Genomic DNA, 16,058 nt, shown 5'->3' with positions numbered 1-16,058 from the left:
CTCCGCTGTTTTTTTTTTTCCCTATTTACAAACATAGGGAGAAACCCGAATATACTTATTCACCTTCACAGAGAAAAACAATGGGAAGAAAATATGGTTTGAACAAATGTGTACCTTTATTTAAAACCCACTGAGGACAACATGCTGAAGTCAGTCCCAGGGTTTTATTAGGGAAAGCTTTCTAGCAGCGCAAGACTGAAAAAGTCCCTCCAGGCCAAACTGAAGCAAAAGTACCACTTTTGATTGCGATGTCTTATGACATCGTAATCAACTTGTTCTGAAGAAACATTGTCAAAAAAACTAAGAATAAAGCCGAGTCATGCAACCACGCTGTAGTCATGCAGTCTTGTGCCTCAGCTTATGAAATGAGAAAGTGTGACAAAGTGCAACAGCAGAAGAAAACAACGGCAGAAAATAAAAACAAAATGCCTTAAAGAAAATGGCAACATTTTTATGGACACATTTTTAAACTGAAAACTTGGAAAAATAATTCTTCTATTTAGTTTTAGATGTGGGGTTCCAACGGCTCTAAGAGCATTCCAGCAAAAAAAAATAATCTGACCACATCATGTGGGCTAAAGGGCATTTCTGTGACTGTTGCTACAGACTTTAAAAATAGACATTATGAAATTCAAATCAGTTTGGGCATATGAGTGCAAATCACAAGTACGTCTCATGTTTGATTGTTGCATGATTGCTAAGGAGAGTGCTTTATCTCCGTATTGGAATAAACAACATTGTTCTATTTTTCTTTGCTAAAGCAATGTCCTAAAGCCTTAACAGTTAAACGGCGTTTTATACAATCACAAATGTTCCCTTAAATTACAAGCTTAAATTATATTCCATTAGCAATCAATGAGCTAAGGACATTCAGAATGTGCTTAGCTCATTGTATGAGTATGGCACATATTCATACCATATGTGCCATTGGCACATTGTATGAGTATGGCACATAACTCATACTATGAGTGAGTATCCTGCAACTCAAGTGTTGAAGATGAGCAAGATGCAGATAACAACAAGTGGAGCAAAGCTTTTGGAACAGGACCCAAAGCCTGGCAGGAGAAAAAAAAGAAAACAAAGACAAGGAAAATATAAATCTGTCATTTTCTGTTCCGACTGGAAGACAATGTAAACAACACATAAATGAGATAACATGAAAAGTTGGGTAAAAACAGCAGCCCAGACACAAAGCTTAGGATTAGCCGCCAGGCTAGCTACATTTTAAGTATTAAGGGTGTGAACGTTCACATGCTTACCTTGAACCACACAGGCAACAACGTTAGTTCAAGATACATGCAGTCACACAAGAAATGCATTACTTAAAGGCAAAAAACTTAAAGGCAGTCTGATTTCAAAGAAGCCAAGATTGTTAGTACCTTTATTAACTGATTCCCATTAATAACCAGTAACTGGTTATTAATGGGATGGGGGAAGCTTAAAGATCAGCCAGGTGGTTTTTGAAGCAGCAGTGCATCGAGTTTGGTTTTTTGACGAGGTAGAAACAGAAATACAGCAATCCATCTTATGGAAATGTACGGAGAACCGTTTCTGTTTTTATTCAGAAAAACAGAAACCGTTTTTCTGAAAACATTTCTGTTTCAGAAATATACCATTATAATTTTGGACGGGTTTTTTTTTCCAGATTCTTTCTGTAAAAAGCCACAAGATTACTTTTCTGTAGTGATCAAAGCTACAAAAACACATGAAGCAATGTGTTTTTGTTTACCGGTTTGGCTCATCATGTGCACTTTGCATTAGAAGCGTCACAAAAGAAAACAAGAAGATTAAGCAATCATCTGAAGCACTCCACAACAACATCAACACAGAAGGATGTAGATTAGACAGTCTTTCCATTTCGGATGAAAGATAATTGTCTTTAATCGTCTTTATGGGAATACTTAGTTTAGACTGCAACCCAATCCCTTAATTTTCCATTTTCAAAAAAGTGAATTAAATGTACCGCTACATCCCTAGTGGGGATGAAAACAATTAAAACTGAAGGGTAATTTAAGACGATGGCTTTTGCTCACCGTTCAGAACACTCTGCCTCTTTGCATCAGGATGGAGTCGTGTCTCTGAAGTAATGGTTTTAGGTGGTTTGAGATTAGAGTTTTGATCTGAAAGGACAGGGAGGGGAAAAAAAAAAAAAAAACAATTTCAAACACGGGTTATAAAGCATTTCCCATGAAACTGTTCATAATCGGTGTAGTAAATAGTTTCATTGGGCATTTGGAGCAATTCAGACAACTTAACTATGTCAGAAGAACAGGCGGATACCTCGACTATCACTTGACAAACAGACCACAGTTTATTCAACTAAAAGGTTTGCATGTTTAACCATGTGATCAGCAGCACAACACGGAGTGCTACTCTCACCGTTGTTTTTTCCCTTCTCTATGCATTTCAGCAGGGGTTCCCAAGTCCAGTCCTCGAGCGCCACCACCCTACAACGTTTAGATGCATCCCTAATGAAACTTGGATCAAATGAATGACAGGCCTCCGCAGAGCTGAGTCACTGCTGGTGAGGGAAGTTAGATCAGGAACTGCATCTAAAAGCTGCGGATGACTCAGATGAAGATGGATGAGGAGTTATCTCACGACTTCAACTCACCAATAATAAGGTGAACAATTGAGGATTTGGTGTTGCCATGTAGCTTTGGGACGAAGCATTTGTACGTCCCTCCGTCCGCAGTCGTGACGTTGGTGATGATGAGGGACATGTTCCCGTGTCTGAGGCCGCCTGCGAACAACGCCGTCCTCCCGTGGTACGACGAGCTCTTCATGTCCAGAACCTCACGGTTGTCTCGGTAAAGATGTACGTACTCCATTCCCTTTGGCCGATGTTTGGCGTCAGGCCTTGACCACTCCACAGTCATGTCCACCATGTCCAACGGAGGCTCCACAAGGCACTGGAGGATGACATCATCACCTTGAGCAGCAACAACTGGTTGACGCGAGCTTGTTACCTGATATTGACCTAACAAAGGATGAAAGAAATCTTATCTTCTTGTGTCAGTAAAGCAACACAAACTATTATTCTTCTACCCCTATGTTTCTGTACGGTTCTTTTCCAGATGCTTTCTGTAAAAAACCACAAGATTACTTAGTGCCAAGTTATTCTATAGCGTCATGATATGCGGTTGAATGAGGCGGACACAGCGGACCCAGGTTTTAGGGAATGAAAAGATGATTTTAATTAGGCCTGTCACCATAGCAAATTTTGCTCAACGATTAATTGTCTCAAAAATTATTGCGATAAACGATAGTATTGTTTGAAGACCTTTTTACACTGATTTAATGAAAATGATGTAATAATGCATGCAATTTCCTGCCAAAGATAGATACACTTTATTTTCAAAGGAACACTAAACACTTGAACTGATAAACAAAACAAAACAACCAAAAACAAAAATAAAATAGATTCTCAGTCTCCATTAACAAAAAACTCACTTGAAAAAAAAAACTAAACAACATAAAGCCAAAGTGGAAATAAATACTGCATTCAACCAAAAGAGTGCAGATTATGAAGTCTGTATATTATGTCGCCCTTCAGTAATAATTAGATTTAAATAGAGAAGATGGGCACATCGACTACCTGATGCAATAGTTCACACTACACGATTTTTTGCTGCTACTTTTCCAATTAAGACAATCTTAAAACGTTGGTCTTTCTAAGATTGTGTGGTGTGTTACGGTAGATCGTCGTTGCCGCTCCGATCTAAATCAGGGTTTTTCCCCAACTGGGATCTTAACTCAGCCTGTTGAATGTGACAGGTAGCCAATCAGAAAGCGAGGATTCTCCTCAGTGTTTTCTGAGGGGAAATTACGGAGGGGAATCCCAAACAGCTGATACGGCGCAACCCGAAGTCCAGCGGACATTGGAGATGATATGTGGAAACAACATTAATGTTTATTCAACATGCAAAGAATATAGAAATGTCAAGAGGAGGAGTTGGAGCGAAATTGCTACCGCAGTTGATAAACCCGGTAACTTTTCAGCTGTTCTTCGTTAACGTGACGTAAATAGGTTGTAATGATTTTCATTCAGTCAGGACTTTACGCTGACACTAGCCACATGCATTGCAGGTAGATTGTAGTAAAGCATTGATTAATGCCTGGTTTTGAAATTAGTTCACTGGACTTGTAGCCATTATTTTGTGCCCATTGTTGGACACCACACGGCAGGACCGAACCGATCGGACGGACGGACAGACAGACAGACAGACAGACAGACAGACAGACGACGGACGGACGGACGGACGGACGGACGGACGGACGGACGGACGGACGGACGGACGGACGGACGGACAGACAGACAGACAGACAGACAGACAGACAGACAGACAGACAGACAGACAGACAGACAGACAGACAGACAGACAGACAGACAGACAGACAGAATGTGTTGATTTCTGTAATGTGTGTGTTTATCTGCGATGGACTGGCGACCTGTCCAGGTGACCCTGCCTCTTGCCTGAAATGTTAGCTGGAGAGGCACCAGCACCTCCTGACCCCATTAGGGATAAGGGTGTTGGAAAATGGATGGATGGATGGATATACAGTATATGCATGTACATGTGGAAGCACTGGGAGAAGACAGACAGAGGAGTCCTAATTTTTATTTTCATAGATAATCTGTAATGCAAAATATTTGGCATTTAGAACAAATACGGAAGTTATACTGTATTCTGAAGATTATGAATGACAGCTATAACCTATTGATTGTCTGCCATATTTGAAATACTTCAACATAATTAACTAACAGGATTTTTAAATTTATTTTAATTTTTGCTAAACAGATGCCAAAGAAGTCATTGGTTCCCCAAAAAGCTGTAACTGAAGTCCTCTGTGCTTCAAAAAACACAGTCATAAGAAATGGTAACATTGCAACTCAAAGTGATGGGATATGGAGAGAGCTCAGTAAACAACTTGATGAAAAGCTAACACCAAAAGCCCTGTACACATTTGTCAAATTAAATAGACACAATAATAAAAGTGGGGGGGCTGGTTGACCTTTTGACCTTTACCTTTTCCTTAATATCTTCAAAACCGAAGCAGCACAAACGAAAATCTTTGCTGCACAAACCAGCACAAACGTAGCCGAGTTGATTGACACCCATTTCGTCTCATTTGAAGAAGGTGGGGGGGGGGGCTGTTTGACCTCTGATGACCCCTAGAACTTTTTTCTTAATATCTTTAAAATGACAGCTGCACAAATGAAAATCTTTGCTGCACAAACCAGCACAACAGAATGCAACTCAGCTAAGGAACGCAACGTTCCGTAGCTGAGTTGAATGCAACTCAGCTAATGTGTTCATTAGCACAACAGCTGAGAAAGCAGCTGGCAGCACAAAGTGCAGCATTTGAGTTTTTGTTGTTGTCGTTGTCGTTTTCCCCCAAAACTCAATTAAGTAACCTGGCAAAAAATGTCAATGTCAATCGAAAACCCTCCCAAAATAATCAGCAATACAATATTTATACGCAGTATAACACAAAAAAATGATGCATATTACATTATATTTACATGCAATCAATTATTAAGAAATTTATGCTTAAATTGGTTAGTCAAAAATACAGTTTTATACATCTCTTTTTTTTGCCTATTGTTTTTCAAGATTTCTGCAATTTAATTATCTGTAGTCAAATATTACATATCTCATGTCTAAAAATATATTTACAATATCCTTAACTGGAATTATGTAGAAAGTAATGTGACTGGAGACACCTCAAATGGGTTTTGCCAAGTCAAAATACAACTAGATATCTTTTTTTTTTTTACCCCTCCAGGGGGTCTTTTGTGGGCTCTAGTGTCCCTCACATGATAGCAGGCCGACAGGAAACAGGGAAGACATGCGGCACGTCAAGGACTCAAGGGCCCCAAACATGGGCCTCGCTATCCACTACGCCACCACGGCACGCACCGGCAACTAGATATCTTAACTAGGGTGACCAAACGTCCGTATTTCCCGGGACATGTCCGTATTTCACGTCCTGTCCCGGGCGTCCCGGGTTTTTTTTAGAAAGTGAGGAAATGTCCTGTTTTTTAAATTTCCTTCATTGGACCATTAAATTTACAGGCACTAGGGCACTGCTCCCGGCGCTGCGTGTCACGTAATCCCTGAGCCGGGTCAGTGCGGGCAGCCCTGTTCTTAATCAGAAGATAGATAGCGTGGCTGTCAGTACGCCAACAACATGCCAAAGCGCAAATGTATGTTTACCCACGATTTACAAAAGAGCTTCCCCCGTTTTCAGACCGGGTCGAGACAAATGGGAGGCCTTGTGCACAGTGTGCAAAGCAGGCACATATGTCTCGGTGTCCAGTGGAGGTGCAAGGGGTCTGAAAAGCCACCTGGACACCGAGAAACACAAAACAGCTGTCCGAGGTGAGAGTAGTGCTATAGCTCGATCACACAGTACTTTGTCAAACCAGGGAACGAGGATGCAGTGAATGCAATGAGGCTGAGGATCATGTGTTATTGACAGTTGAGAGTTATTGTTAACTTTTATTGTTAAGTGAGGGATGTTTAGATGAGACATTATCTCTTTCATTGTGCTATTCATTCATTACAGGAATTGTTAAGCATTTTTTTTAATAAATACATTTTGAATAAAATGATCATTTGTTATTGGAGTTATTGCTGTTGACTTTTGCTGAAAAGCATTTTTAATAAACCAACTGTAAATATCGTGTTATTGTAGGATTACGTAGGCCTATGTTAATTGAGTGCATGCCACAGACAACTCTGTGCATGGGAACAGAGATCCGCTCCAAGGTGTCCTGGTTTTCCCAAATGAAAATATGGTCACCCTACCTTAACATGTCCACAGGCGTAAAACAATTTCAGACATTTGGGACGTAAACGTGGTGAAGCCAATTTTACGCTAAAGCAACCTCTCATAATAGTTTATGTTAATCTAAGCCAAATGAAAGTAGAAATAATTAGCTACGATTTGAAATGATATCGCTGAACACCTACCTTTAAGGGGAGTTGGGGTGAAAATGAGCCCAAGCAAAAGAAAACACAAGTACAGCATTACGGTTCTGGATCCAAGGTCTGATAATGACAGTGTGGACAACCTTCCAAGAACACTTCGCTGCAGCAGACTGAAAGGGGAAGGGCCACTGTCCCCGCCCCCTTTTGGAAAAGGGATTATTAAGCGGTTTCTTGTTGTTGTTTTTTTATATGGTGGTAAATCTCTAATTAACACCTCCCTTTCCTGAACATACTTACTACATTCTAAAAAAAAATATGCTGCATTGTTTCTAATGTTCCACAATAACTACAAAACTATGTTTATGAATTACTTTAAGAGTGCTGTTTAAACCTGTATGTCCAAACCTTAATCTATATATAGCATCCTCTTCTTTTTTTTAAAATTCCTGCTACATTTCCTAAATTCTCCAACTTTTTTTGGATGCTATAATAAAATCTTGCATTGCTTCCTCTGTCCCACTGTTCCTGCCATTTTTTCTTAATGTACATTTTACTGATAGTTTTAACCTCATTTTTGCTTATTTTAATATTTAAATCAACAATACACTTTTTTTTTTTTTTTGCTGCATTCTTGTCTAAACTACCTGCCAGCTCATTTCCTCTCACTCCAGTGTGGGCAGGAATCCAAAACTAATTTAACCCGAGACCCATCATTTTTTAGTCCTAAAAATTAAATGATTAATATAAAAATATAATATCTTGCCTTGATTCTGAATTTAGTTCTAAAATACTTATTAATGCACTACTTGAATCTGAACAAATTATAAACTCTTCCCCTCTTGTTTCCTCAATCCATTCTAAAGCCATTAATTCACCTGTATACACTGTCAACTTATCTGTTATTCTTTTATTTCTCATATCTAAATCCGGAATTATAAATGCTATTCCTATATTGTCATTTGACATTTTGAAAGCATCTGTATATATTTGTACATATTCTGCATATTCTTTAACTTTCCACCTCTTTCTTTTCCAGTTGTCTTCCTCTTTTCAGTAAACTTAAATCAACTTCTGCTTGTCCAATTATCCATGGTGATGACAGAGTGTGCATCCTCCGGGCTGTTTAACATTACACCGTCTAAGGCAGACCGATTTAATATAAATTTGACAACTCATTAAACTCAATGGTAAATCCGGAGTAATTTCTACTAGTCAGAATGTAATCAAATATATCTCAAATAGGTATTTTTGCAAAGCTAAAATATAATTATAGATAATCCTCATTTACTAATACGTCTGGTCATAAACCAATTTCAAATAAAAACGACAGTAAAACCGAATTTAATTTAAAACGGCCTGCCGTAATCAGTGGACATGTCTTCACTCTCAAGGAGGCGGTCCCATTGCGCCCTCTGGTGGACACCAGGAAAATAAAAAGGCTTTTTTTAAAAAAGGCTCCCCGGATCCCTGTCACAATTTACTGTTCAATTTGTCTTCTTCTTTTTAAGCCAAAATACAACTGCTGGACTTCGGTGAAAGTATGTGCACACAAATGTTACATAACAAAACAAATGACTGCTATTTAAACCAGTCAGAAGGAACAGAACTAAACAAGGCCTTCGTTTTTCTGAAACAGGCTTTCATCACCGTCGAGTTTTCCAGTTGACCCACAAGTGGAAATCAGTATTTTCGCTACATCCTGGCACCAAGAGTCTTTCCTATGAAAAGGCCAATGACGTGTGATAAATTGTCTCCATAGAACATAAAAACAAAGGTCAAACGATCTCCAAAGAACGGCTTTGAATTATTGACTGTGAAACTACTGACTAAAATCTAATCTATCTTTCTAATGTGTAGATAAATTAGAGCTTCATATCAATAATAAAAATATGTTATAACTAAGCCTTGAACTATTTTCTGCTTTTAGACACAAAAACAAATAAACGTCTGTTTGAGTTACATTGTTGAAACACAAAAATAAAGTGTTGCAAACTTTAATGCATTATCATTAACTTGCATACAGGAACGCACATTATTTTTTTTTGACCAGATGATTTACCCAGAAGATCATTGTACGCTGTGGAGAAAAAAAAAACAACTTTAGGCATCATTTCTTGATTTTTGTTATATATTCATTTTTATTCCCTCAAACATTCAGTAGCTCTTACTTTAACCCTTTCACGTCATCGTAGGAGGTAAAATAGCAGGATGCATTGTTCCAGGTAGATAGACCTCCTCACATTCTCGCTAAGTCGACAACAAAGGTTGATCTAATGTTTATGTCTAATTGCTGTTTCATAAAAAAGAAAAAGATTTTTTTTTTTTAAAAAAAAGAGTTCACATCCTGTACTAGCAGGGTGTAGCTGGTGACACCTCTTCAGACGGCTCAGTCTGTCGTCGCCCAGCAGGGAGGAAGCATGAACTTCACAGCCCTTTGCGCTGCTGTTGGTGAGTTCTAGATGTATTATTGACTTTACTTTATGTGCTTATTTTACAAGAGGTGAAGATCTAGAAAACAGAGCGAACTTTATCCGTGATGTCAGGTTTCTGCTTCAAAGTGTTTTTTTTTTTGTGTGTGTTTTACATGATTCTCTAAAAATAGACCTGTCCAGTTTCATAATGACAGGCGCTACTCAACCAGCGGTTCGACCGTCTGTCCTTTAAACCTCTGTACTTATCATTGACTCGTGTTGTTTCGGGTTTTGACATGGCCAGTGTGCACTGATTGTGTCTAAACACGTTTCCTCACTTTGCCACAGTCTAACCTTGCTCTGCAGGAACCCTGTCAACTGCTGTGTGAGTGAAGACTTAACACCGGATCACCACAGACCTCGAGTTATAAAATAAAAGCGTCACATCCTTTTTTGTATCTACGGCTTATGACATGGACACCGTCACACAGAGAAACAGCTTCGATGAATCCATTTTGAACTTTACTACGTCTTGTTTTGCTTATAATCATTTGAAAATATTGCAAATATTAGAATTCTATTGCTAAAAAAGAAAAGGCTTTATGACCAGAATGAAAGCTTGAATTTTCTTTTGAGATATGATGGAGGGATGGACGTGCAGGCGTGAAAACATATGTTAATTTATCGTACTGGAAGTGGCCAAAGCAACAGTCGGTCAACACGTGTATCTGGTGTTGGGTTTTCTGGTGTTTCATTGTTCTCGATCAGAACCTAATCAAGGACAACGAAAAACGAAAATGCTTGTATAAAAACAGGAGGATTTGAAACACATAAAAGGGAAGCTGGTGAAAAGGCAAAAGAAGAACACTTGGAGAGTGTAAGAGCCCAGCAGAACCTAAGATGTGGTAACTAAGCAGAAGCAGTTCTAGAAGTTGCTAAAACCTTCCTAAACTCAGACAGTAACTCTCCTCCTTTCCCTTTCAGCTGTTGTGAGAATCCTCCCAAACAGATCTCAGTTCTTTCCGTATGAATCAGTTACTCTGAGCTGTGTGGACAGTGAAAACTCTCCCGACTGGACGGTGAAGAGAAACACGGCCGGCAACGAAACGGCAGACTGGGGAAAGAGAAATGGGTCGCAGCATGTAATAGATGCCGTTTACCCGTTTGACAGCGGACGGTACTGGTGTGAGTTCAGAACCGGAGCATGCAGCGAGGTCATTAATGTCACTGTGACAGGTGGGTAAAAGAAAACTACGACTTGGTTTGTTTCTATCAAAGAGGAGAAAACATGTTTGTTACAGTCTCCTGACAGGTCATTATGGAACTGGCAGGACCGACCCGTCAGATTCTTCTTTATGTCTGAGTTTGTGAGCCACAGTTTGAGGAATGTCTGAGGATGACAATATATTCACGGCACATTACTGAAGTTTTGGTCCAACAAAACTGATTTATAGTAGAAGAATCACTGAATATTATCTGCTGAAGATTTTGTGACGTAAACAAACAAAAAAAACACTCAAAATATCTATTTTAAGTGATATTTAGATTTATTTAGTGATTTTTTTGTGGTGTTTCTTTGATTTGCAGAGGCTTCAATATAAATTGAGTGATACACACTCATCCGTAATTTTAGGGTTTTTTCACCTACATACACCAAATGTTTTTTATTATTATTATTTCAAAACTTACGAAATGTTCCTTAACTTTCTTCTGCCTTCAAATGACGATGAATTACATGGCTACATGGATTAGCTATATAAATGTACTCATGTCCTGCACGTCAGTAAATTGGGGCAAATACTATTTTCAGCAGAAAAATAAAAAAGTATCTATAAAATGTCTGTTTTGAGTTTTGATGGGACCCATAAATGGACTTGCATGTGTCTGCTGCTGTTTCGGCAGAATATGTGTGAACGACAAAAATAAAATAACACTGCTATGTGGGTAGATTTGTTGGGAATTATTATTTTACCCAGAGATAATTCTGTCAGGATAATTTACTTTGAGGGAGCCTTTAATTGTGAAGTGTAATGTATTATTTATCCCTGCCTGTCGCCCAGATGGCCCTGTGATCCTGCAGAGTCCCGTCCTTCCTGTAGCCGAGGGGGACGCAGTGATTCTTCGCTGCATCCACAGCGACGCCTCTTCCTCCTCCAACTTCACCAAGTTTTACAAAAACGGCCTCCTGATCGGGAGCAGCTCGACTGGGAGCATTGCAGTCCGAGATGTTTCCGAGTCTGATGAGGGTCTCTACAAATGCAGCATCACTGGAGCAGGGGAATCCCCAGAGAGCTGGCTGTCAGTCAGAGGTGGGATGGAAATATCGCGACGAGTTTCAGTGCATTTCTGATGAACGCGTTGGTGGGAGTCATCCACTCGTTCTTGGCTTTTTTTTTTCTAACCTCCAAACCAAACTGTTTTTTGTTTTTTTTCCCCCCTCACTCGTATGTCGCCGAAGGATGCGAGCTAGACTCCTTTCACTTTCATCCCATATACGTGTTACTTCCTGTGGTTGCCGCCTGCCTCTTGTTTGTCTGTGGGATGCTGCTGTGTCTCAGGAGGAAGGTCAGAGGTCAGCCCCATTTCTTATAAATCAAGTGACTTTTTTTAATGCAGATTACACTTAGCAAAAAATAGTACGGATGTGGGTTTTTTTTGAGCGCTTGCCAACATGGAGAGAAATCACCAACCAAGAGGATCAATACCATCCATTCCTACTAATAACAAAATGTATTAAAATCTAAATAATACCAATAAGGCACAAATAAAACACTTTGTGTAATATTTATTCTTTCCCTCCTACAACAGGTCTAAGTTGATTTAATGAAATGTCTATATTGGAAACCAGCTGCTGTTTAATTGACGTAGAAAATTCTGCTCTGCAGCAATGGTGGGTGCTGACGTGTCCTACACTGACGTCACCTTCCCACACAGAGAGCTGCCGAAGACAAACGCAGGTAAACAGGCAAAAACATGGATTCAAATATAAATAGCAACAGTTCAGATTGGACACTCAAACAGTAAGACAGATGTTTTTACATTCGTTTCACATTGTAGAGGCTCCAACACAACACTTTCATATTTTTTTTTTTTTTTTAAAAGCTGAAATTCTTTAACAGAGTCATAAATTCGGGGTCTGACAATTTGGATGTTTTTTTTTTCTGTTAGTTTGGTGACTCTGAACTTCATTTCCTGTTGGGTTTTTCTATTTTTTCTTTTTTTTTAATCAGTCGGTTAAGCAAAAATTAAACTCCCAAGTTTTTGTTTCATTTATATTTCAGTGGGTTTCTTAGAAAACAAACAGGACAATAAGAGGCCTCCAAAAAGTCTTCACTTTCAATGTGCTTGTCTTAATCACAGCTGGAAAGACCACAAAATTAAAGATGAATTAAATATAAATATAATGATATAACTGCCTACTTGTGGTCACATTTACATTAATTGACGTTTTAACTCTATTCAATGATGTATCACTTATATAGGTGTGGTTATAGATTGACTATAAAAAGATACAAACAAACTTGTCCTGGTAAATCGATGAATAACCGTAATAAAACTTTGATTTGCAGAGACGACTTCAGAGCTACTGCTGTACTCAACAATCAATCCAGGAAGCTGCTGAAAGGAAACCGCCTGATATGATCACAGTCACATTCTTTGTTGGGTCTTTATGTATTTTATGTGGTCAGTAAGTAAGTGTGTGGATGGAGGGCTAATGTAAAAACGAGTCTTTTTGTGTGAAAGTCCTTCACATATTCAAAATTATGTGAAATGTTTCTCATTTCCGTTTGTTTTAAAATCAGAACAAAACAGGAAATGTTTTGACTTAAATCTCACAAAACATCCTGCTTTACGTTATCCTGCGTTTTACATCCTGAGTTTTGATATTTTCTCAGTGGCAGATCTTCCCAGTCAGACATAATATTTTTTGCTACTTTTATTTTTAAATACAATGTAACTTCCTGTGACAGAAATGTTTTTGTCAATGTCAAGTGGGATTTCTACAGCTTCTAAGAGTATTTGAATGCAGCATTATGATAAATAAAGATACGTTTTTAAGGTGAGGGTAATATTCAGTAACAGTTGTTTGGAGAGGACATTGTGATTTAGGAAACAGGTTATATTGAAAGAGGTTTGAAACCCAGGTGTCATTTAATTTCAAATCCCAACCCCTACAAATCATCAACATGACTGTTGATATGTTAAATAATTCTGCACAAAGTCCCTTAAGTGAAAGGTCATCGACTTGTCAAACAAAAAAACATACCTGTGGTTCAATCATCCAGAAACTCTCCGGTCTCCCGGCTCTGTGTCCTTTATATTTGGAGGCAGAAAATACTGGACTCTTGTTGACCGTGTCGTAAACGTTCTGCTGTTTTTGAACGTCTGGCAGATGGGTTTGTATCTCCACCTTTCCGAGACGTTTCCTTCCTCCAAGATCCCTGGACGTCGGGTGGAATCTGATGCAGAAAGAACTCCGTGAATTCACCACTTCAGTTTCCACAGGAATCACAGAGGAAAGGATCAGAGCAGCGAAGGTCATCAAGCTTTTCAATGCCAGAAACTCCATCATCAGGTGATCTATTGCCATGGAAAATAAAAAAAGATATATATTTAGTAGACATAATTAGACTCCTTTCATATCTGTTAATAAAACTCCCAACTTACCCTGTTTGCTATTCATTTAACTTCAAGCTTGGATTCCAGAGGCTGAGAAGTTTGAAGTTTGTTTTATCGGTCCTGGTCGTTTCTTGGACAGAGTTCTTCTGGACTGAGTGCTGAGACGTTGGTTCTGGAGTCTGATGGAGAAGAAACTCTTCCACCTTTGGGGGAATCACGTCCCTCAGGGCTCAGACGATTGATGCCATGAAAGCAAGTCTTCTAAAAGAACAAGCAAGTCACTAAGTATTAAGTCACTGGAAAAAGTTTTAAGATACGTTTAAAGATAGGTAACACGTGCTCAATATAAGGTTAGATGGTTGTGATCACATTATTATTGATAATAACTCATTCAAAGTCACTACAACACTGCAAACATAACGAAAACTGAGGAACATCCTACCTCTTCCAAACGAATGAGGCGAACTCGTCTTCACCTGAGACTCAGACGATCAGTTGCACTGAAGAAAGACTCTTGTTTCTCCTCAGTGTTGGTCAGAACCATTTCCTCTTTTCTTGTTTTACTCTGTGAAATCAAAACCTAAATGCACTTCACCTCAAATTCGCTGAATACGGTTTTGCACTTTTTGTGTTTTTGCAAACTCAAGTAGTCACAGGCTGAAGTTATTCTTTAGCCATGTAAATTTACCTCTTTTTTTTTCTCTACAAGGAACGTGTGTAATCGACTTTCTGAGGTAGGATGTGTGTAAAAATTAAAAGAGGAAACACTAACAAATGACAGTCGACCTATCAGTTGTCTTTAAGGTGGAGAGAAAATTTTGAAATATACCTGTAGAATTTTTTTTTTTAAAGGCTTTTGTGTCAGTACCAAGAAAAACACGAAGCATTTAAAAATATGAATTATGACAAGTAATACTTGATGACCTCATTTTGTGTTGGATTGAGGACCAAGGAATTTATACTTTTCTGTCTTTTAAGAAAAAGTCATGTTTAATATGAATATGTTGAATAAAGTTATGGCTGCTTATTGGCAATACAAAAAACAGATATTCATCAGTAGACATACTGTAGATCTCTTCCTTGGAAACACATTTTGCCACAGAAATATTTTTTAAAAAAAAGAAAACTTGGAAATTTTCATTTAATGGTAAAAAAGGAGACTAAGCTACACGCAGCCCAGGAGGGAACAAGCAGCCAGGCCAGCTGTTTGTGAGCATAAAGTTTTTTTTAGATGACTAAATGACTTCTTTAGAGTGAGTTTTACTCTTTATGCATCCTCTGTTATTAGAAAAAGTCTTCTGATGTCTTTAGTGAGAAGTAGTTAAATTTCTAAGAGTTTCTGTGGAGAAAAGTAATATTGATATTACTGCATGACAAACTAATTGCTCTCTCTAAATTCTCCCTAGGTGTGTGTGTGTGTGTGGGTGTGTGTGTGTGTGTGTGCATGGTTATTTGTCCTGTCTGTCTCTGTGTTGCCCTGCGACAGACTGACAACCTGTCCAGGGTGAACCCGCCTCTCGCCCGGAACGTTGGCTGGAGATAGAAACCAGGACCTCCTGACCCCAATAGGGACAAGGGTGTTAGAAAATGGATGGATGGATGGATGGATGGATGATTCTTGGATATTTTTCTTTAATTTTTTTAGATTCAGTCTCTTACAGTTGAGGTGCAATGAAAATTGCAAACCTTTCCATTCTTTGCAAGTTGGAGGGGAAAACTTGAAAAATTGTGCTATCAAATAAATCTGGTTCCTCTTTCTCACAAGAAATGCTTCCTGTTAATGTTACAGGAAGCATAAAATAAAAAAAGAAGTTCTTGCAATTCCTGGAGCAAAACTAAGAATTTACTGGGCAGGGTTTTACAAAGTGATAAAACTGTCATATGTATTTAGGAGAAATGCACAAATCTGATATCAAAATTCTATTGACCGTTTTTGAGACGTTCTTAAACCTAAAAGATTTTGGAGCCGGTTAGATACACATCATCAAACTGACTCACAAAAGTGAGAGTAGTTTGGAATAAAGGAAATTATGTTTAAGATTCTCTGAAACAGAGTTAAAACCTCAACATGAGTTCAAAGCAAAGTAAT

General features: G+C 38.6%; 2 protein-coding genes across 4 annotated transcripts; one reads left to right on the top strand and one right to left on the bottom strand.

Moving 5' to 3' along the window:
• On the bottom strand, positions 1-7,084 carry LOC111611027 (CD276 antigen-like). Its single transcript, XM_023346623.1, has 4 exons — positions 6,981-7,084; positions 2,615-2,980; positions 2,034-2,120; positions 1-1,055 (listed from the first exon to the last, which is right to left on the bottom strand). Exons 1-4 carry the CDS (start codon positions 7,036-7,038, stop codon positions 985-987), a joined length of 582 nt encoding a protein of 193 aa, XP_023202391.1. The 5' UTR covers positions 7,039-7,084; the 3' UTR covers positions 1-984.
• A 2,253-nt stretch (positions 7,085-9,337) lies between these two features.
• On the top strand, positions 9,338-15,005 carry LOC102221514 (high affinity immunoglobulin gamma Fc receptor I-like). 3 transcript variants are annotated; one of them, XM_023345830.1, is made up of 8 exons: positions 9,341-9,386; positions 10,165-10,254; positions 10,334-10,585; positions 11,410-11,658; positions 11,808-11,921; positions 12,235-12,306; positions 12,919-13,925; positions 14,109-15,005. In XM_023345830.1, the coding sequence occupies exons 1-7, from the start codon at positions 9,356-9,358 to the stop codon at positions 12,969-12,971; spliced, it is 861 nt and encodes a 286-aa protein (XP_023201598.1). In that variant the 5' UTR covers positions 9,341-9,355; the 3' UTR covers positions 12,972-13,925; positions 14,109-15,005. The 3 variants fall into 3 exon arrangements, with proteins under 3 accessions (XP_023201599.1, XP_023201598.1, XP_023201597.1); XM_023345829.1 differs by having other exon boundaries at positions 14,045-15,005; XM_023345831.1 differs by lacking the exon at positions 10,165-10,254 and having other exon boundaries at positions 9,338-9,386; positions 14,045-15,005.
• The last annotated feature ends 1,053 nt before the right edge of the window (positions 15,006-16,058 follow it).

This window comes from Xiphophorus maculatus, chromosome 14, assembly GCF_002775205.1.
Source record: "Xiphophorus maculatus strain JP 163 A chromosome 14, X_maculatus-5.0-male, whole genome shotgun sequence".
In the NCBI taxonomy this organism is placed as follows: domain Eukaryota; kingdom Metazoa; phylum Chordata; class Actinopteri; order Cyprinodontiformes; family Poeciliidae; genus Xiphophorus; species Xiphophorus maculatus.
This window is presented reverse-complemented; position numbering and strand designations above follow the sequence as displayed.

What these genes read in the sequence shown, in the direction of transcription:
- LOC111611027 (XM_023346623.1), bottom strand. Translation starts at nt 7,038, where the DNA reads ATGCTGTACTTGTGTTTTCTTTTGCTTGGGCTCATTTTCACCCCAACT. An exon ending in CACCCCAACTCCCCTTAAAG is followed by an intron (nt 2,981 to 6,980) that starts GTAGGTGTTCAG and finishes ATCCTTTGTTAG; the next exon opens with GTCAATATCAGGTAACAAGC. An exon ending in GAGGCAGAGTGTTCTGAACG is followed by an intron (nt 1,056 to 2,033) that starts GTGAGCAAAAGC and finishes TTCTCCTGCCAG; the next exon opens with GCTTTGGGTCCTGTTCCAAA.
- LOC102221514 (XM_023345830.1), top strand. Translation starts at nt 9,356, where the DNA reads ATGAACTTCACAGCCCTTTGCGCTGCTGTTG. An exon ending in AGCCCTTTGCGCTGCTGTTG is followed by an intron (nt 9,387 to 10,164) that starts GTGAGTTCTAGA and finishes GTATAAAAACAG; the next exon opens with GAGGATTTGAAACACATAAA. An exon ending in GCTGCCGAAGACAAACGCAG is followed by an intron (nt 12,307 to 12,918) that starts GTAAACAGGCAA and finishes TTTGATTTGCAG; the next exon opens with AGACGACTTCAGAGCTACTG.